Source organism: Bufo bufo, chromosome 3 (assembly GCF_905171765.1).
Source record: "Bufo bufo chromosome 3, aBufBuf1.1, whole genome shotgun sequence".
Lineage (NCBI taxonomy): Eukaryota > Metazoa > Chordata > Amphibia > Anura > Bufonidae > Bufo > Bufo bufo.
The window spans coordinates 422,575,754-422,598,815 of record NC_053391.1 but is presented as its reverse complement, the minus strand read 5'-3'; the positions used below and the strand labels follow the sequence as shown (position 1 = coordinate 422,598,815).

General features: G+C 44.1%; 1 protein-coding gene across 2 annotated transcripts; it reads left to right on the top strand.

Annotated features, from left to right (window-relative positions):
- The first annotated feature begins 12,411 nt into the window (after positions 1-12,411).
- On the top strand, positions 12,412-21,650 carry LOC120995613 (NF-kappa-B inhibitor zeta-like). Of its 2 annotated transcripts, none has more exons than XM_040424921.1 (12): positions 12,412-12,699; positions 14,320-14,448; positions 14,652-14,679; positions 14,807-14,904; positions 14,983-15,632; positions 17,074-17,179; positions 17,529-17,675; positions 17,878-17,941; positions 18,387-18,544; positions 19,344-19,454; positions 19,935-20,102; positions 20,971-21,650. In XM_040424921.1, the coding sequence occupies exons 1-12, from the start codon at positions 12,496-12,498 to the stop codon at positions 21,022-21,024; spliced, it is 1,917 nt and encodes a 638-aa protein (XP_040280855.1). In that variant the 5' UTR covers positions 12,412-12,495; the 3' UTR covers positions 21,025-21,650. The 2 variants fall into 2 exon arrangements, with proteins under 2 accessions (XP_040280855.1, XP_040280854.1); XM_040424920.1 differs by having other exon boundaries at positions 12,412-12,703; positions 14,321-14,448.
- The last annotated feature ends 1,412 nt before the right edge of the window (positions 21,651-23,062 follow it).

Below are 23,062 nucleotides of genomic sequence, written 5' to 3'. Positions count from 1 at the left end.
ACGGACACGAAGCAAATGGCTGGAATGAAAGCGCCTGAAGGCGAGAGACGGGTCTGGTTTTGGGTGAGAAGGACAGTCAGCAGTCCGGGAGCAGTGCAGTCATACAGGGCACAGCACCAGACGGGAATGCCCCTCACGGCACATGTTCGACCGCGGAAATTCCAGCCTCGCCGCTCGCCAGTGCGAGTTTCCTCAGGGCGTTCTCAGCAGTCTGTACAGGGCGCTGCCGTCACCGGGGAGCCTGCACCTGTCTCCGGCCAGCGGGATCTCCGGCACATGCCTCTGCCCGCTCCGGCCGTCACCCCGCCACTTTCGGTGAGTGTTTATATGGATGAAGGCAAGCTAGAATGTGTAATAAGGAGCTGCTGGGTGACTGAACCCTGGCACGGTTCTCACGTAGCGGCAGAGGGGAGGGGGTTAACCATTTAGGCAGAATGTGACAACTGTTCTTGTGGAGAAACCATGTGCTGTGCGGGTATTGCCACTATGTGGGACCCTGAGGGCTGAGGTAATATGTAGTGCAGATGGTGAGGGGCAACTTATCTGATGTTTGCCCACTGGGAAGGTTTCCACCACAGCAGTAGATTGCCAGCGATTGGCGTCAGACTGAATTCCATTGGGGCCACTAGAGGAAATGATGATAAACGGTCCGATATTGGGTCTGAAGTCTGTGCGGCGTGTACGGTATCTCACGTCGGTGAGTAGACCCGATAAACGGTCCGATATTGCGTCTGAAGTCTGTGCGGCGTGTACGGTATCACGTCACTGAGTACACCCGGTAAACGGTCCGATATTGCGACTGAAGTCTGTGCGGCGTGTACGGTATCTCACGTCAGTGAGTACACCCAATAAACGGTCCGATATTGGGTCTGAAGTCTGTGCGGCGTGTATGGTATCTCACGTCAGTGAGTACACCCGATAAACGGTCCGATATTGCGTCTGAAGTCTGTGCGGCGTGTACGGTATATCACGTCAGTGAGTACACCCGATAAACGGTCCGATATTGGGTCTGAAGTCTGTGCGGCGTGTACGGTATCACGTCACTGAGTACACCCGATAAACGGTCCGATATTGGGTCTGAAGTCTGTGCGGCGTGTACGGTATATCACGTCAGTGAGTACACCCGATAAACGGTCCGATATTGGGTCTGAAGTCTGTGCGGCGTGTACGGTATCACGTCACTGAGTACACCCGATAAACGGTCCGATATTGGGTCTGAAGTCTGTGCGGCGTGTACGGTATCTCACGTCAGTGAGTACACCCGATAAACGGTCCGATATTGCGTCTGAAGTCTGTGCGGCGTGTACGGTATCACGTCACTGAGTACACCCGATAAACGGTCCGATATTGCGTCTCAAGTCTGTGCGGCGTGTACGGTATCACGTCACTGAGTACACCCGATAAACGGTCCGATATTGGGTCTGAAGTCTGTGCGGCGTGTACGGTATCTCACGTCAGTGAGTACACCCGATAAACGGTCCGATATTGCGTCTGAAGTCTGTGCGCCGTGTACGGTATCTCACGTCACTGAGTGCGCCAACTCACATTTCTGTAAATATTTTATTCTATCTTTTCATGGGACAACACTGAAGATCTGACGCTTTGATACAATGTAAAGTAGTCAATTGCGGTGCAGATCGCGGACCCCAATCAAGTGCAATTTGCGGTCCGCAGCATGGTCCCAGCTGGCACACAGTCGTGTGCATGAGCCCTAGCAGTGTACATTTGGGGTGCCCTCAAAATAACTCAACACACAGCCATTAATGCCTAAAAGTGAGTACACCCCTAAGTGAAAATGGTCAAATTGTGCCCAATTAGCCATTTTCCCTCCCCGGTGGTACAAGGTCTCAGGTGTGATAAATTTGGTGTTACCGCTCTCACACTGGTCACTGGAAGTTCCTCATGGCAAAGAACTCTCCGAGGATCTGAAAAAGGATTGTTGCTCTACATAAAGATGGCCGAGGCCAGGGATGGGGGACTTTTTACAGGCCGAGTGCCTAAACTGGGACCCAAACACCACATATTTATCGCAAAGTGCCAACACGGCAATTTACCCTGAGTACTACAGTCCCATATAGTATATCTCCCATGTACTTTATCATGTAGCTATAATATCCTGCCTACATTCAGTGCGCTGCCTGTGCTGTACATAGTGCGCCCTGCGCTGATGAGTGGCAGGAATAGTCTAAGGCATATTCCAGGGTGTGGGTGCCCACAGATAGGGCTCCAAGTGCCATAGGTTCGCCACCACTGGCCTAGGCTATAAGAAGAGGGCTCGGGGTCTTTCACTGTCTATACAGCTGGTCCTGACAAGTCAGGGGTTACTCTTCGTTGTCGTCCTGCCACCAGCGGGCTGGAAACATAATGGAGCTGAACCATAATAGCGTCAAATTAACCCAGAATAATTTTGATCTGATTTCGAGTTAGCAGGACGACGCTGCCATCATCCTGCACCGCCACTAGCTTTTCAGCCTTTGTGACCAAGCAATGAATTTTTTGTTTTGTTTGTTCATCGCACTCCAAAAGCCAGACGGTGTATTTTGTAATGGAGCCGGGGGGTGGGTGGCTATGGGAAATAAAACCGCAGCAGTTCTTCCAGGTGTTTTTTGGTAGAGGAGTCTGCAATCCATGGCCCATAACAAAAATGTAGACTGGCTTGTGTTTTTTGTAGGATGTTTTTCTTTTCTTACTGCATTCACAATGTAAGAAGAAGAAGAATGTGAGAAATTTGGAATTCTGACCATTGTTTTGTTAATACCGTAGAAAGTCAATTACAATATACTAATTAGAGATGAGCGAATTTCACACATCGTTTGGTGGTAAAAGGCGAATTGCGTTACCACGGACCATAACGCAGTTCTGACGGAATGCGGAACGGAGTGTCCCGTTTTCGTTATGCAGGAGAGGACTCAGGATCAGGAGAGGACTCCCCTGCATAACGGAAACGGGACGGATCCGTTTTGCAGCCCATAGACTTCTATTATGACGGAATGAATAATGGAATGCCTCTAAAGGCATTCCGTCATAGAATTGCTTTATGGTCTGTGGTAACGGAATCCATAACGCAATTCGCCTTTTACCAGCAAGCGAAGCGTGAACGAATTTCATAAGCGGAAATTCGCTCGTCTCTAATACTAAAGCTATGAGAGCATACGTGGCCGTCATTTCTGTGATATATCTGATCCCACCAGGTGAAAGAAAAATAAAAGCTTTACCAAAGGAATGCAAGAAAACTAAGGGTACTTTCACACTAGCGTTGTGAGGATCCGGCAGCAGTTCTGTTGCCGGAACTGCTGCCAGATCCGGAAATCAGTATGCAAATGGTTATCATTTGTTTCCGGATCCGTCTGACAAATGCATTGAAATACCGGATCCGTTTCTCCAGTGTTATCTGGAAAAACGGATCCGGTAATTTTTTCACATTTTTAAAGTTCTGTGCATGTGCAGACCGAAATCGTCAATGCGGCAATTTCCTGAACACTTGGTACCGGATCCGGCATTCCAGCAAGTGTTCCGGAATTTTGGCCAGAGGAAATACCGCAGCATGCTGCAGTATTTTCTCCGTCCAAAAAACGTGAGAGGGACTGAACTGAAGACATCCTGAACGGATTGCTCTCCATTCAGAATGCATGGAGATAAAACTGATGCATTTTTTTTCGGTATTGAGCCTCTAGGACGGAACTCAATACCAGAAAAGAAAAACGCTAGTGTGAAATTATCCTTCGTTTTTTGCCTTTTTTTGATGGGATCTGCTATCATTTGGGTAACAAATATACTTAAATAACATTAACCAATAATATAGTTGTGCAAATGAGCCATAAAGCGGTTTTTATACTGCAGTGTTTATGTGCTGTCGGCTTTTACATGTTTTTTCAACCTTGGCGCCTATGGGTGACAGATGCCACTTGGTGGAAATCCTTCCGATGGAAGCCTCGGATGTTTGTGTAGCAAGTAAATGCAGTGAAATATCTTTGAGCCGAGCAGCCAAATGCAGGTTAGCACCCGAGCGACCCATGACTGATATATTTGTCAGGAGTAGGGCTGAAACGATTACTCTAATTAATCGATTAACTCGACACAAAAAAATCCTCGAATTGATGATTCGTTTGTGCCATGTGACCACAGAGTGTGAGCGAAGAGCTTGCTATTACTCACACATCGTCGGATGCACTGCGGCTGGGCACTGATGGCTGGGAGGGGGAGCAACTGATGACGAGGGGGAGCTGCTGGCGCTGTGGTGGGGGAGTGAAGCTGATGGCGCTGTGGTGGGGGAGTGGAGCTGATGGCGCTGTGGTGGGGGAGTGGAGCTGATGGCGCTGTGGTGGGGGAGTGGAGCTGATGGCGCTGTGGTGGGGAGTGGAGCTGATGGCGCTGTGGTGGGGGAGTGGAGCTGATGGCGCTGTGGTGGGGGAGTGGAGCTGATGGCGCTGTGGTGGGGGAGTGGAGCTGATGGCGCTGGGGTGGGGGAGTGGAGCTGATGGCGCTGGGGTGGGGGAGTGGAGCTGATGGCGCTGGGGTGGGGGAGTGGAGCTGATGGCGCTGTGGTGGGGGAGTGGAGCTGATGGCGCTGTGGTGGGGTAGTGGAGCTGATGGCGCTGTGGTGGGGGAGTGGAGCTGATGGCGCTGGGGTGGGGGAGTGGAGCTGATGGCGCTGGGGTGGGGGAGTGGAGCTGATGCACTTGGGCTGATCGTACAGGGGGAAAGGAAGGGTGTTGGGGACTGATGGCAGGGGGTCTGATGAGTTTTTATAAAGGAAAACAGTCTATTAATTCATTTTTTCTTATTAGATTACTCAATTAATCGTAAAAATAATTAATAGAATACTTAAAGGGAACCTGTCACCAGTTTTATAGTGTCCTAACTAAGGGCAACATAAATAAGTGACACATTCTCTTAGCACAATGCTGGGTCACTTTCTTTAATTGACCCAGTCAATCTGCCAACATCTTGTATTGAAAAGCTCCAGCTGATAATGATGATCCCTGAATATTCATGAGCTCCTGACTCTCCCCGCCCACCTGCTGCTGAATGACAGTTATTTTCCATAGGAATCAGCAGCAGGTGGGCAGGGGAGTGGCTATAGCTCTGAATTAAATATACGCTGGACTCAATGACATCACGCTGGACTCAAATCAGCTCATTAGCATGCGGCATCTTTGTGTGTATATTATGAGATAACCATTTGTCACACCAGTAAGTGAATACATCTAAGGTACTTTTTAGTAGTTAATGATTGTATATAATTAGTTAGATTATATGCAAATATCCACATGACAGGTTCTCTTTAATTACTGAAATAATCGTTTACTGCAGCCCTAGTCATGAGTGGGTGAGGCATAATTGAGCTGATAAGCTGAGCCCACTCTATACACGGCGGGTGCTAGCTATATAAGGGTAACTTCAGGAGAGCATGTGTGGGAGTGTGATTTTTCCCGTTACGGACACTGCTCCTTTCACAGGACCGCATGGCCTTATAATGATTCATAATGCTGTGTGTCCCTGTCTGACATCGCATCCGCTGAATTAGGGCTTATTCACACGGCCGTTGTGGTTCTGTGCATTGGGGACTGCAATTTGCGGTCCCCAATGCACAGGCAACGTCTGTGCGGCGGCCAGGAAGGATCGAGACCCATTCAACTTGATCCCGCAAAAAAATTTTTTTGGAGGTGCGGAGGCACGGACAGAAACACCACTGAAGTACTCCGTAGTGCTTCCGTGGGGTTCTGATCCGTGCTTCCGTTTTGCATCTCCGTGATTGCTGACCCATTCAAGTGAATGGGTCCGCATCCGTAATCCGGGTTGCACATGGCCGGTGCCCGTGTATTGCCACTGTATGTGGGCCGCAATACTGCCACGGAACCACAACGGCCGTGTGAACAGCACTTTGTCAGCAGAACACCTTTTGCAGTAGAAGTGCTGCGCGACATGAGTGCAGGGCCACAGCTCGCCACCAACAGGCGCTGCTGGACAGGTTCTGGCAGTTGTGTGCACCTAGTAATCCCGAGTCTGCAGCTCACATATAAGGTCTTACATGTAAGGCTAAATAGGTAGCATACAGCTTGCTTCATTTTCATGATGTGAAGGGAAAGGTTTCAGGCAATATAGGATTTCTGACAGTAAACATTGGTAGGACCTCCTGCAAAGAAAAACATCATTGAATCCCCAGTTATAAATACATGCTTGTTTTTTATGCTGGTAGATGATTTACTATCCTAGTTTTTAACTCCTTAAAAGGGTTCTGCAGTTTTTTTAAACTGATGATCTATCCTCTGGATAGATCATCAGCATCTGATTGGCGGTGATCCGACATCCTGTCCACTGCCGATCAGCTGTTTACCGCCTGCCCAGTGACATCACGAGTAGTATCACTGGCCTGTGCGCGGCTAAGCTCCATTCAAGTGAACAGATATTAGTGCTACTGCCATCGCTGCTGCCTTCTCAATAAGCTGATCGGCGGGGGTCCCGCGTGTCGGACCCCCGCCAGTTAGATGCTGATGATCTATCAGTTTAAAAAAACTGCAGAACCCCTTTAAGCCTTCCTGACGTACAAATATGTCATGGTGATTCAGGGGTTAGGGAGCTCTTTTGCACTGGTTGACAACCCGCCTCCAGTAGTAGTGGCCTGGGGTGAATATAACTGATCCTGGAGGATTACCCCCTAGATGCTGCGGTCAATAGTAACTGCAACATATAGGCAGTTAGACAGAGGGTTGAAACTCACTGTGTCCCCATCACCCCCAACGACCCAAATGGGCAATGTGTATTGCCATGGCAACTGGGGACCCCCCCTCCCCAGACCTGTCAGGAACGCATGCCGCAGGCACAACCTAATAGCATAATGACAGACCTAATGTACATGATAATGTAATGTATGCTTTGGTATAATAATTTTACAAAAGCGGTATGTCGGCGATCAAACAATTGCATTGTGAAGTCCTTTAGTGGGACTGAAAAAGAAAATTAAATACCTTTTTAATAAAGGTACAAATAAATTATACCACCCGGTGAACAACATAAAAAGGCAAAAATTATGAAATTGTTTTTTTCCTATTCACCTTTGCCCCAAAAAATAAATGTTAAGTCCCATGTACCCCCAAAAATGGCACCAATGAAAACTTCTTCCCACCCTGCAAAAACAAGCCATATACAGCTTCAGCAGCAACATAACCTAACAAGACGTGCTATCGTGCAAAAGTATTAAAAAGAACACATAAAATGATACATATTTGGTATCGCCATAATCGGACTGACCAATTGAATAACATTAACACTGCCAGTTATGCCACATGGAGAACATTTTCCCCATCATCTCCCCCAAAAAGGTGATAAAAGTTAATAAGTACAGCAAAATAGTGTCACTAAAAAATATCCCCCACAAAAATCAAGCCTTCATACTTCTACATCAACAGAAAAATAAAAAGTTATGGCCAGAAGAACAACCATCTGACGCGTACTCCTCCTTGGCTGAAAATACAATTATATGTAAGGCTACTTTCACACTCGCGTTTAGTGCGGATCCGTCATGGATCTGCACAGACGGATCCGTTCAGATAATACAACCGTCTGCATCCGTTTGTATTACCTTTAACATAGCCAAGACGTTTTCTATTGTGTCAGTGAAAACAGATCTGTCCCCATTGACTTACATTGTTTGCCAGGACGGATCTGTTTGGCTCCGCTTCGTCAGACGGACACCAAAACGCTGCAGGCGGAGCTCCGGTGCAGCACGGCAGTGCGCGGTGAGAGGCCGCTGGACTAAAAAGTCGGACATGCAGTACATTTAGTTCGGCAGCCTCTCGCCACGCACTGCTGTGCTGCGCCGGAGCTCTGCCCCCGTCCCCATTATAGTCAATGGGGACGGAGCGGCAGTCCGGCGGCACGGCGAAATAGCGGCAGGACGGATCCGACAGGGTGAACTGCCTTTCGGATCCGTCCTGCCGCTAGTGTGAAAGTAGCCTTATCATCTGAGATGCAAGGTTGGTTCAGATCCTGAACTACCTACAGAAGGGGCTAGAGAAGGACCTATCCACCAGTACCTTGACAGTTCAGGTTTCAGCCTAGGGGCTCTGTTTGACCTGGAGTTGGCAGATGATCCATGGGTTGTCAGATTTATTACAGCTTCATTCAGGTGCTTGCTTTGAAGTTAAAGGGGTTATCCGACAAATGTTCCCTGCGCTGCTCCTGGTCCCCACACTGGTGCTGCTGCTGCTTCTCCCCATGTGCAGATGAAAACATCTGTTGTCAGGGGGAGGGATGGGGGGCAGCCAATGACAGGCGGTGACTGGGACAAGCCTCCCTAGCATCACCTGCGATGCTAGAGACCTTGTCCCCCATCGCTGCCTGCCATTGGCTAACCCCCCCCCCCCACTGGATGTTTTCATCCGCGCATGGGGGGAAGCAGCAGCACGGTGCGGGAACCAGGAGCAGCGCCCGGCATATTGGGGGAGCATTTGTTAGTGTCGGATAACTGTTTTTACTTCAAAGCAAGTCCCAAGGAGGCACCTGAATGAAAGTGTAATAAATCTGGCAACCCATGGATCATCTGGAGACTGCGAGAAACCTGACAGGGCCGCTGGAGAGCTAAGCAGCTGCAGACTCGTGTGACTGGTCCCCGGTCTGAGAGAAGAGCCCCCTTGCAAGTTGTGGCAGTGAAAAGCTCGGCCTGTCTTCAAGTGAGTGATTCCCCCCCCCCCCTACGGCAATCATGGTTCCATCCAATCTCCCAGTTCTCTGCACCTCCCTCTGCTTCCTCGTAGTTCTGTACACCTTGCTATCGCCCCATAATTAGCACCACCCTCCGGCTGCAGGATAATGAGGAGCATAGTCTCTAAGTGTATGCAGAATAGTTACCATGAGGACGTGACCTACAGAAATACAAGAGGGGGAGACACAAAATCTTATAGGATTCTCCCCCCTACTCCTGTCACCCCACAGGCAAGAAGCTGAACATACTCCGCAGACAATGATGGGAACCATCAATTTCTGTTTCGGATCTGTCTTTTAACCAGATAAAAAAGTGCTGCATACAAGGCTTTTTTTGTCTGGTCTTTAGACAAAAGCTGCAAATGCAGCCTCCAACGCAGGTGTGGGCAAACGTAGGCCTACGTATTATATATTTGTATTACTGCAACTTTCGTACTCCTCCCTGGGGTAAAAATACTCCTCAAAAATACTCTTCTGAAAAAAAGTAGTGCGACCTCTGCCCACCAGACAGTTATGATGCTGAACTTTAGAGACGGAAGGTGTTGGGGTACATTCTGAAACCCCTGTATGTATAGTGACCATAGACATTAGATAATTCAGCAGAATGTGATGCCTGTGGTTGGTGATCTGTAGTGGTAAGTGGTTTTAGCTGTAAATAGCATTTATCCCCCATAGAAGTGGAATCATTACAAATGTGTCTTACAATGTCACCATGCGGAGAAATTCTACTTTTTAGTTATATGTAAATTAAGTGCTCAGAACACTGAGGGGCTGGCCTTGCCTCACAGAGCACTGGTTTGACTCCACCTCTCCCATTTGCCACACCCCCTCCAAGTTAGATTGACAGGGCCAGGCATCCTCACTGCTAGTATAGTCCATTCATATTCAAGAGAGCTGCTTTAAAAGCTGAGATTCAAAACTTTGATGTTTGTCAAACTTCTGTGATGGCTGATGGATACAATGAGAGGCTATCAAACAGATCCTTAGAATAGTGTGAAAGGGATGATGTTGGCATACATGCATAGAAATTAGATCCGCTGGGGTCCTAAGTTCGAATTTGAACAAAGAAAACATCTGCATGGAGTTTGTATGTTCTCCCTGTGTTTGTGTGGGTTTCCTCCGTGTTCTTCGGTTTCCTCCCACACTCCAGACATACTGATAGGACAGTTAGATTGTGAGATTGATGCTAATATCTGTAAAGCTCTGCGAAATATGTCAGCGCCATATAAGTGCGTAAAGTAAGTAAGACACACCCGATGATAATAAAACATATTTTTCATCACACCTCATATCAGGACATTAGATCAGACCCCCCATAAATATCAGGACATTGGATCAGACCCCCCCCCCCATAAATATCAGGACATTGGATCAGACCCCCCATAAATATCAGGACATTGGATCAGACCCCCCCCCCCATAAATATCAGAACATTGGATCAGACCCCCCCATAAATATCAGGACATTGGATCAGACCCCCCCATAAATATCAGGACATTGGATCAGACCCCCCTTCCCCATAAATATCAGGACATTGGATCAGACCCCCCTTCCCCATAAATATCAGGACATTGGATCAGACCCCCCTTCCCCATAAATATCAGGACATTGGATCAGACCCCCCTTCCCCATAAATATCAGGACATTGGATCAGACCCCCCTTCCCCATAAATATCAGGACATTGGATCAGACCCCCCTTCCCCATAAATATCAGGACATTGGATCAGACCCCCCCCCCATAAATAGTAGGACATTGGATCAGACTTCCCCCCCATAAATATCAGGACATTGGATCAGACCCCCCATAAATATCAGGACATTAGATCAGACCCCCCATACTGCACAGCCCAGTATTGGATAATATGAATCGCGCTGCTCTCAGTGTGCGCCATGTTCCCTCAGCAGCACGGGGAGAAGGAAGCAGTCTCTCCCTCCCCCCTGTGCTGCGGCTGCCTCTAATGAAAGTGCAGAGGGGAGGAGGAGGGGAGGGGCTGTGATAACTAACGTTTAATACATTACAAATGCAGACGGTGGCAGAAACACATTGCGGCACCCTGCCTCTGACAGGGCGCTGCGACCCGCGGCAGTTAACCCCTTAGGTGCCGCACCTGAGGGGTTCATTGCTGCTGATCGCAGCGCCCTGTTAGAGGTCGGGTGCCGGCAATGTGTTTCTGCCGCCGGCTATATTTGTATATTAAAAGTTAATTATTATTGGTGGCGCAGTGCGCCCCCTCCACAGTATTAAAATCGTTGGTGGCCCCTCACCTCCTCTCATTGGTGCAGTGGCAGCCTCTGATCGGAGCCCCAGCAGTGTAATTGCGGGGCTCCGTTCGGTTACCATGGCAGCCAGGACTCTACTGAAGCCCTGGCTGCCATGGTAATCTCCCTGCTGCCGTGTGTACTATGCACAGAGCAGCAGGGAGAGTGTGAGGTCCTATTCACCCTAATAGAGCTCTATTAGGGTGAATAGACAAGGGATGGAAATATCCCAGGTTCTAGCCCCCAAGAGGGGGAAATAGTTGTTAAAAAAACAGTAAAAAAAAACAAAAAAAAAACACACCAAAATATTAAGTACAAATCACCCCTTTCCCAATTTTACATATAAAATATAGAAACAATAAATAAAATATTACATATCGCCACGTCCGAAAAGTCCAAACTAATAAAATATTTAAAAATATCTCCCATGCAGTAAATGCCGTAAAAGAAAGAAAAACTGCGCGATTCGCCATTTATTTTTTTTTGTCACCTAGTCCCCCCAAAAATAGGATCAGACTGTTCTATTATGGGCCGGACGTTCCATAAAATGCGGAATGCACGCGCCTTTTTTTTTTTTTTTTTTCTTTGGCGTGGTATCGAGTAGCGCAATACTTTTTTATGGTATCGAAACGGATTCAAAATTTTGGTATTGAAGCAACCCTAACGCAGAGCATTTCATCTCAGTCCTCTCACTATGCAAAACATTTCATACCTTTGCACCCAGTCCTGTCTATGCAGAGCATTGCAGCCCAGAGTCCCCATCCTGCAGAGCAATTCAGTGTTCTAAGCTGTGCACTCAGAAAAAATAACATACTAATGAGCCTAATAACAGCTTTACCTGCTGCAGTTTGTAATTTTTAACTCTTTCACGTCCAGCAAACATCCAGAGTTTGCGGTCTCTATAGAGCACTGCCACCCAGTGCATAGAGTCCCTTGTCGCTGCAAAGCATTGCATGCCATAGTCCCCAGTCCCTACACTGTATCCTAGTGCACCCAGAGGGACATTGCATGCAGGGCATTGTATCCAAGTGCACCCAGAGTCACCTGTCTGTGCAGAGCATTGCACCTCCTGTTTATGCTATTACAGTTTACAGTGAGCGTGTCTGGGACAACACCCTTTGTACAAAAACCCCTCCAGAATAGCTCTTCTCTGCAGCTCCTCAGAAACCCCAGGAAAACACACTTTCTACCAAACTCCAGAATTGCTCCTCGCCCAGAAAATTCTGTTCACATGGGCGTGACGCCATCAAAGGTTTTAGCATCTGCCATGATTTTATCTGTGAGAACTGGGCGACATTGCACAATGTTCTCTACTCCTTTTCCAGTAAACCCTGCCCTAATCTCCCCTCCCCTGGTTGTGTAGTGAGCGGCAGCCAATCAGCACCCAGGACACCCGGAAGGTGTGGGTGGGAGGCGGACAGCTGTCATACATAATGTGGACAGGGAATTTCCCACATCCAGAAGACGTGCAGTGTGCGTGTCTAGTAGTCACATTATCACGGTAGAGCTCCGGCTCCGCTCTCTCTGCAGTCATGATCCTGGAGCGAGTAATCGAGGACTCCACGGAGTTACTGGATCAAGAGTGGATCAACAGCCCCATGAATCTTGGATACTTCTATGGCGGCTCTCCCAGCTCGGACACTGCGACCTCTCCTTCTCACTCCATCTCCTCTGGCCCCTGCTCCCCTACGTCTGACAGCGAGGGCAGCCTGAGCGCCTCCTGGCCCCGCACTAAGAAGGGTAAGGAGAATTAGTGATTTGTATTAGTAGCGTAGTACCTGCAGTAATGGCATTATTATTGAGAAGAACACACAGTGATGTTTGGTTTTATACTCTTGTTATGCTGTTTATTCTGGTTGTTGGACGCAGACGGCACTTCTACAGTTAAACTTGAGCAAACTCTTTGTTGCTAGGATTCAGTCTTACTGACGTCAGAGAGGAGCTAAGGTGTGCCCAAGCTATGCCGAGGAACTGGTTTGCTTTAGGGGTTGCTCCCTTTACGTTTCCTCCGTCAGTATAGAAGCTAGTTTCCTGCCACACTATTTAACCCCATAATGACCAAGCCTGAAAGGGCTTTAATGATCATCAAAATTTTCATTTTTGCCACTTTGCATTTCAGCAGGCACAATTATTTTTAATTTTTTTGACGTGTCTGTATGAGGCAAGTTTATGTGGTAGAAATTGTATTACTTTGTCATACTTATATTATTGTGTACTTCATGTAGGTTTTTTTGGGAGAGAATGTAGAATAAAGCAATATTTGCCATACTTTTATACCATTGATATTTCACACTGAATCTGTGCAGAGGCAGACTTTATTTAGTGTAATGTTTGCACCATAAAATATATTTTATGCTAAGACTTTTTTAAAATTTTTATTAAAATCTTTTACATTTTACTTAAAAATTCCATTAACCCTTTCACGTTGTGATGTACTCATACATTAGTGCAGTAATAGTACATCACAGCGATGGTTCAAGAGCTGGATCCGCGGCAGAGCTGCCACCCTACTCACACTGCAGGGATCGGATGTAACTCAGATCCTGGAAATATAACCCCCCAGATGCCATGATAAATAGCATGTGGTTAGAAGGAGGGATGGAGCTCCCTCTATCCTCCAATCGGCACCCCATAAACACAATCGTGGGGAGCCAAGTAGTTGTCAAAACAGTCAGGGGCCTCCATGTTCCGGCCTCTGTTATATCCTGGATCTGGACTGTTGGTAAGTATCCCAATACAGTGTAATACATGAGTATTACAGTGTGTAATACAAACGATCGGACATTCAGCTCCCTTAAGGCTACTTTCACACTATCTTTAATATTTTCCGCTATTGAGATCCGTCATAGGGCCTCAATACCGGAAAAAAACGCTTCAGTTTTGTCCCCATTCATTGTCAATGGGAACAGAACGGAATGCTCCAAAATGCATTCTGTTACGTTCTCATACTGGAGAGCAAACCGCAGCATGTTGCGGTTTGCTTTCCGTCCTGGGATGCGGAGCAAAATCCGTCATGACCCACAATGCAAGTCAATGGGGACGGATCCGTTTTCTCTGACTTTGGATCCGTCCTCCATTGACTTTCAATGGAGTTCATAACGGATGCAGATGGTTGTATTATCAGTAACGGAAGCGTTTTTGCTGAACCCTTCCAGATCCAGCAAAAATGCTAGTGTGAAAGTAGCCTTAGACAGCTAAGGGAAAAAGTGTGAAAAACGGAGTTTTTAAAACTGTTAAAATCTTAGGGTTTTTTTTGCAGCTAGGCCAGCTTTCTGAATGGATGTTTATTTAATGTGATTGCGTTTCTAAGCGTTTACAAGTACGCTGTTTGTAAGACATGTATTTTTGTGTTTTTAGCTGGACAAGCCAGTGCGGCAGGACGTCCGCCAAAGGGAAGCTTTCAGGGGGTTCGAGTAAAGAATTCAGTGCGGGAGCTCCTTACCCAGATGAGAAATAAGACAGGCCAGGAAATAGATGATTTCCAGGTAGGTGACCTGTTGACGGTACATTATTCAGTGTTTTTTCACTTCCTATAGAATTGGCAGCCAGGTAAATGTCAGTTGTGTTTAATAAGAGAAGACTGTGGTACTTATCCTGGATATTCACGTTTAGAAAACCACAGTCTCTATTCTTAGATAATGTTCCTAATGAATACGTGTAACATATTCTTCTTTCTTTTCCCTGATAGAAATGCAGAAGCCAAGATCCTTACACTGGTATGTATATATTTAATACTAAACTGGTGCTTTTCCTGTCCTCGTGTTACTTGAGGTGCTAGTTAAAGTGGCCTGTATAGCATCAGGATAAGTATAATTGTCTGTTTCATGTTTTCTTCCCTCCCAGAACTAAAGAACATATTGAGCCAGAAACGGGCCAATGATTTCATATTGGATGCACCAGCTGCAAAGAAAGTCTGCATCTACCAGTCCAGTTCTTTCTTGGTAAATGCATTTTCTCATTCTGCCCTTAGACTTGCATATTTTCATTAGCGTCTACTAATTTGTGTCTATTCTGCCTAGACCCCACCAAGTACTCCAAACCCTGGTGAAATCATGGATGATACCTCAAAAAATGAGATGAGTGGAGACTCAAACTTAGACCTGCTGAGTTTAATAAACATAAAGAATGAGTCCCAGCCGGTGTCCTTAAACACTGTACGAGTAGACTGGAACATGCATACACAAGGACAGTATTATCAGCAAGCAGCTCAGAGCTTCTCGCCTCCTCAGGCGTTCAATGGCTCGTCTCCACAGCATACAAATGATCAGTACCAGATTGGAGTCCCTCAGAATGTTTCTCCACAGTGTGCTGGAGACTATAACACTTACACTCAGTCTGAAGATTATCAAGAGATCCTTTGTTCCAATGATGTCTTTAACAGTTGCTCCATAGACAGCTACCTGTCTCTTATTGAATCCACCCCTGCCGAGTCAGTCCTTCCAGGCTTCAACTTGCCTGCAGATCCTCCTTGCAATCAGTTTTTAAATCCTAATGTCGCCCAGCCAACTCCAAATCTTTCCCCGCCAACATCGTGCCATGTAGAGGTCAATCAGACAAGCCCATTTCAGGTTGGAAAATCATTCTTTCAGTGGCAGATAGAACAAGAAGAAAAGAAACTGGCAAATGTGTCTCCTGAGCAACTCCTGTCTAAAGATGCAGATGGTGATACGTAAGTGAAATTAGCAATTTGTTTTTATGTTAAACCCTTGCTGCTGTAAACAGTTTTGGGGTACGTCTGACTACTTGATCACTCTGTATTCAATTTTTTTGTGGGAGGTGAAACAGGCAAAAAATAGCAATTTAGCAGTTTTTTATTTTTTTTAATCCATCTTGGCATTTATCATACAGGATCAATAGTTTAATAGTTTGGGCATTTTTGGATGTGTCAGTGCTATTTATTATAATTTTTGTGTAAAATTAGGAAAGGGGGTGATTAGAATTTTTCATTATTTTGTACCTTTAAAAAGATTGATTACTTTTTTTTTTACTTTTTAGTTCCTCTAGCGGGGTTGAACATGTGATCACTAAATTGCTTGTACTATACACTACAATCATAAAGTATTGCAGTCTATATTAAAATCACAATGTATGTGGCAGGGCTTTATAGGGACTCTTTTTCTGATCAGGGACACTGCTGGCAGGTGTCTGTTGTATAAAACAGCATTCACCAACTGGCTATGGCACCCACTGAACTTCCTGAGCGGGCGCCACGTTCAAAGGGGTTCTCCGGGAATAAGAAAATGAAAATACTTAAATATTACTTTATTATAAATATATTCCCAAATACCTTACATTAGTTATAACAGCTTGTTTATTTTATTTAGGGAGAAATCATTAGGAGAAATAAAATGGCCGTCGTCCTATTAATACACACAAAACCTGTCCTAATCATACAGGAGGACAAGTTGCTTCACAACACTGACCTTAAGAGCTGCCTCATCCTCCTCTCTGCTCTGCTTATCAGGGATTATGATCCTGAATACAGATAAGATCTTCAGCTGAATCTCTGTAGGAATGGAGGTCGTGAGGAGACATGAAGTTCAGAGAGGAGGATCTGGATAATGAGCAGCAGCTTTTCTGCAGTCTCTATTACCACAGTCTGACCCGTCCGTCCTCTCTGTACTTCATGTCTCCTCATGATCTCCATTCCTACAGAGATTCAGATAAAGATCTTATCTGTATTCAGGATTATTATCCCTGACAAGCAGAGCAGAGAGGAGGATGAGGCAGCTCTTTAGCTCAGTGTTGTGAAGTAACTTGTCCTCCTGTGTGATTAGGACAGGTTTTGTAATAGGACAGCGGTCATTTTATTTCTCCTAATTATTGGTCCCCAGACAAAACAAGCCATTATAACTAATGAAAGGTATTTGGGAATATATTTATAATAAAGTAATATTTAAGTATTTTCATTTTCTTAATTCCCGCAGAATTCCTTTAAATTTCTGACATCTGCCATACATGTATGGGGGATGTCATCAAGGGATTGAAGCTGAGTTGTGGTGTGTTTTGACTACAAGATGAAATTTTTTTTTGCAGACTAGTTTTAATTGTACTACAGGTAAACGTGTTGGCAGTAGATTTATCCAATTTTTTTTGGTGGACGTTTACAGATGCCTGCACATTGCAGTTGCACAAGGAAGACGAGCCCTGTCTTATGTCATTGCACAGAAGATGGCTTCCGTCCATATGTTAGATATAAAAGAACATAACAACCAGGTACAGTAACTTTTTGTCATTATTGTAAGAAGTCACTGTTATATTTCCTTTTTTACATTGACACAGAAGGTCATTTCATGCATTTTGCAGTTCCTCTTTCCAGTGTCATATTGGCAATGTACAGAGTTAATCAGCAGCCGTAATGACTTTGACATTGGCACTGAGTGCAGCTTTTCTTATCATGTAGATAATAAAAATCAAGGTCCATTCCTAGTGGCTTAGTATTAGTAATTCATTTACCCTGCCACCTCTCCTTATTTTTATCAATATGTTCTTTCTTGTTTGACTTGTTTGTCTAGCCTTGTTTCCTTGTTTCTATGTTTAACACTTTCCTTTCCCAACACTTTAGAGTGCCTTGCAAGTAGCTGTAGCTGCCGACCAACACCTGATTGTTCAAGACTTAGTCGGCCTTGGAGCACAAGTCAGCACTACAGATCACTGGGGACGTACACCGATCCATGTGTGTGCTGAAAAAGGATACTCGCAACCGCTGCAGGTGGGTCATTGGAGTCATTGTATCTACGCTATGTATGTTACGCAACTGTGTTAGGTAGCATGATGTCATTTTTCATGTTTTTCAGCTTGGGTAGAAGAATATTACAAAATTTGTATTGACTTTTATGTCATTTATCTGTTTAGGCAATGCTATATGTTATGATAGTTCTAACATTACAATGTTTTCATTTTTGCTTTTTCAGGCAATCCAAAAAAGCGCAGCAGCTAACAATCAGTACATTGATGTGGACGCGACTAATTACGATGGTATGTCTATGATGTTATGTCGAGTGATTTAAATGACACAAAATGTAGGGGGTCCTTTATTAAGACTGGCATTTTAGACGCCAGTCTTAATAACCCTGTATATCTGGCGGTGGATCCGCCAAAGTTATGAAGAGACGCAGGCCTCTACATAACTTCAGCGCATCCAGCGCCAGTCTAAATGTAAGCCAGCTTCATTGCTGGCTTATGTTTAGACAATTTTCAGCTGGCCTGTCCCCTCCCACAACCACTTTTTTAAATTTTATTTTTTTAGACATGGTGTAAGTGGGGAGATGTCGCAGATTGCGGCACAACTAACTATTTCATCGCAATCTGCCCCAGAAATACGCCTAATATAGGCGTATTTCTGGATAATAAATGACCCCCTTATTTTTTATTCCGTTAACTTTGACTTGTCTTTTAATAGTTCATTTATTGTGCTACATAGGTCTGACACCATTGCATTGTGCTGTAATTGCTCACAATGCTATTGTTCAGAGACTGCAGTTTGGTGCACCTGCAAGAGAAGATCTACTGATGAAGAATAAGGCCATGGTCGACACAGTTAAGACACTTCTTCAAATGGGAGCTTCAGTAGAATCAAGGGTAAGATTTTCTGTTCATCATTATGAATCAAATTTCTTGCACTGCCTAATGGAGTTTTATATAATAAATGATTTAAAAATACCCCACAAACACCATATTTCACATATTCACAGTCTGCAAGACACCAAAGGATATAGGTCCGCCACTTCATTCACTTCTGTAGGACTCTCTGTGTATGGCTTACTCATAGACGTTAATGGAGTACTATTACTCCATTCAGACAGGGGCCTCAGGGACCCCATTAATTGGGATTTGTGAGGTTACTAGCGGTCAGACTCCTAGTTATATGACACTCCATAGGATAGGTGATAAATGCTGTTGTTGGAATAACCCTTTTAAGAAGACGTAACTAAGTTGAAATTCCCCCCAACTGCAAAATCCTCTCCTGAATCACTCCATAAAAAAAAATATATTTTAACCTAAGCTATAGTCAGTGTCCAGCGCTGTGGACCAGTAAACATCTTAATCACTTAATATGCTAGACTAAAGCTTTGTGGCACATATTGCTACGTGACATTACCAGGTTTCCACAGCAGTATGAAGAGTTGAAGCACCCACTGACAATGTCCTAAACACATTCATGCAACTAGACAATGCTAAGAAATTAATTTGGAAGTATTTGATTGGAAACAAGATTCAGTATTTATTTATTTTTTCTTTAATAAAGGACAGGTAACTTATGTGTAATATAATAACAATATGGATGCAACAAAGTCTATCTGAATGAATTGTCGTAGTAAGTGTTAATCCTGAAACAAGAATTCCGTTGTGGAGCTTCACTTAACTTTATCATTTATAGGATCGAAAAAGTGGAAGAACGGCCCTCCACTTAGCTTGTGAAGAAGCGAACCTTGAACTGATGAGTCTTTTCTTGGAGTTGCCAAACAGTTTGCATTTTATTAATGCTAAGGTAATTGTAAGCTCTCTTTTCTATATTCTATTTGCTTGTGTGACTTTGAGGGAACTCAAGTGCAACTTGAAAATACAATATTCGTTAGACTAGTTTCACACTAGCGGTAAAAACATCATATCTGGCATAGCCAGATAGTACCTGACCCTACCACAGCCCAATGATTATAATGAGCATTAGTGCTGGGATTTGGGCAGACAAAAACCACTGCTTGCAGCAGTGTTTGTCTGGCTGAATCCCAACACTAATGTGGGAAACAGACTGGATCCTGCAGAGTCTCCATTATAGTCACTGGCCTGCCGGATACAATGACTTCCGACAAGTTATTCCTGTGACGCAACAGCCTGCTGACCTGGAAGAATTTACCGCTAGTGTGAAACTAGCCTTAAGAGAATTACTTCTAAACTGTTAACTGCTCTTAAAACATTGCAGAAACATTTATATATGTGTTGTTTTTTTTTGTTTGTTTTTTTGTCTCAGGCCTACAATGGAAACACGGCATTACATGTTGCAGCAAGCCTACAGAGTAGAAGAGCCCATGTAGGGGCTGTACGACTGCTCATGAGGAAGGGGGCTGACCCTAGTGCTAGGAACCTAGAGAATGAGCAACCTGTGCACCTTGTTCCTGATGGAGCAGTAGGCGAAGAGGTAATTATTTCTGGTAACTTGACTAAAAGGGGTTGTCTCATCATGGACAATGGGAGCATATCGCTAGGATATGCCCCCATTGTCTTATAGGTGCGGGTCTCACGGTTGGGACCCGCACCTATATCGAGAACTGAGCCCCGCATGTGAAGGAGGGCGCACTGTGCGTGCGCAGCCGCCCTCCATTCATTTTCTGTTGGGATGGCGAAAATAGCCGAGCTGACTCGGCTATTTCAGTCGGCCCCATAGAAATGAATGGGAGTGGAGGCCGCGCATGTGCGGTACGCTCCCATTCATTTCTGTAGGGAGCCGGGTTGCTGGTGGCCGAACCGAAGTCCTTCAGCCACCACCTTGCAGGGCTCTGTTCTTGATATAGATACGGGTCCCAGCGGTGGGATCCGCACCTATAGCACAATGGGGGCATATCCTAGCGATATTCCCCCATTGTCCATGATGAGACAACCCCCTTTAAGGCAGCTATTGGATTGTTCACTCCAAGCACTATTTTATTATCTCTACTTGTAACTGAGCAGGTAGCCATCCCTGTTGTCTACATATGCTTATACTTAAATTTAGAATCTCGATGGCAGTGACCAGTGTGCAATTCAGTATAATTAAGTGCTTTTGACATATAAAATGGTAGCAATATTATAAAGTTATATTTTTTTTACTACTCTATTCTTCTAATATATGCTTATTAAAATGTTGAATTGTGGCACTGGTGACTGTGACACGTTATATTTAAGTGTATGCTGAGAATAAACACCTGCGTTCATCTTTGCGCATACACTGTAGGTTAATTAAAGTATATTAATGAAAGTGCACTTTTTTGGCTGTTTCTAAACCTTATATCTTTTTATTCCTTTTTCAGATTAGACGGGTTCTGAAAGGAAAAGCAATGCAGCAACGTTCACCGTCGTATTAGGCTCTCTCGGAATCCATTTTTAGCATCACGCCAGTTAGGCTGTCTTTATTATGTAAATAGGTTTGTCCAAAGTAATGGGCAAATGGAAGTTTGTTTCTATGAAACTGTATGCAATTGTTCACTATTATATAGTGACCCTAATTCATCCCAGCAATAAAGTCCCGATTCTTCTTTTTCTCGTTCCTTTAGTGAATTTGGAGCGATATCTCTTCATCTTGTATTTTCTTTATGTAACCAGCAACATATAAAACTAGTTCTGGCGGCTGTAAACATGTGCAACCTCCATTTAAATCTGGTCCATTTTTTATTTAATTTTTTTTAACATAGGATAAAGATTGGTATTAGTTTGTATTGAATGAATTGGTATTTTCAGAATTAGTTGGAAATATCTCTAGATGAATGTACCTACAATGAAGGACTATAGTTATGTTTAACTATTATGATAAGTATTAATATAATTTAATTTCATTATTTTCTTTTTCAAACTGATTTGTATATTTATCTGTTTTATGATCGATCAAGCATATATTATTTTTATTGTTTTAATAACGTAGGATTATCTATAAATTTAGACCATTGACTAAATGTGTTTAGTATTATAAAGAGCTATAAATTTACAAATGAAATGTTTACATTTATAGAATGTCTTGAAGACAAATTTTGTATTGTTTTTAAATATCTAAAAAAGTTAATAAATTGTACATTTTAAAATGTATGTAATGTTCTGTGGTTCTTTAATATGTGCTTAGCGCTCAAACATTCACATGCAGAATAACGGAACTGATTTTCAGTCCAAACATTCTGTGCTAATTTGGAGTCCTGTATTAGACAATTGATTCATCTTCTGCAATATATATTTAAAAAAAATTAAAACCTATAATTCTAGGGGAATTTTCACAATAAGTCTTTTTGTGTCTGGAGCCACAAAAAAAAAAAAATCTGTATCGCTTAACACCTGCATCATGCATTTTCTGCATTTTTCCACTTCTACTCTGTAACTGTTTTTCATAAGCCCTATTTTCATATCTTATGGATGGAAAAAGTAGCTAGTACTTTTGGTCAAAAATCCCAACTTGTAGCAATTTAAAAAAAGAAATTGCTAGTGACAATCTTGACTGGAGCAATTTTTTTAAAATATATTTTCAAGCTGTTCAGTGCATTCCTGTGGATAACTATTTCACTACAAATTTTTGTAGGGAGAGTTATCGCAGATAGCATAGACTGGACCAACCCTTTCTTCCCTGAGCAACTTTCCTATGTTTCTCCTCTGCTCCAGTTTCCCCATTTCTTTTTTCCTATTCAATGAGCATCCTCCATAGACATGCCATGATTTGAGAATTTTAGGAGGACTAGCGTTGGAAGCGTACATATATTCTTAATTCACTAAAAGTATCATGTATACAAAGAATAGATCACTCACAGTACAGACTTCCAGGCTGTAAAGACAGTAGTCGCACTGTGACTTTTGACATGAAGAAATGGAAAAAGATTTTCTGAAAAGTTCTGTGCCCATCCTAGTATGTATTCTTAGGGTATAAATACTCAGGGGGGACATTTATTAACTCACATACGCCACTTTGTGGTGTATTCAAGGCCCAGATTTTGTTGCACGCCATTTTTGCTGCTCACGCTACTTTTCCAGAGTAGTGAGAAAGGGGATTTGGCATGGGTGGGACATTAGGCCTGGCTCAGTTATTTTTGATGCCAGTTTTTGGCATGAAAAATGGCTTAAATCTGCACTGGCAAAACAGCTGGCATAGAGTTAGGCTGTTGCATGGCCTGCTCGACGAAGAGCCTCTATATAACTTTGGTGCTTCGTCTAGCAGCGCAATGGAAAACGCTGGTCTTTAATAAATGTCCCTCTTAATGTTCATCATAGAAATAAAACTCATCAAAGGAAAGAATCTCCTACAACTGCTACTCTTTTTGATATCCATCTTGGATGCTAGCACTTGTGTTGGATGGGCTTCCTGACACCTTAAACTAAGTGACCGACGTAACTGTCGGACAAAGAATTGTTCATCCAACCGTTATCTCT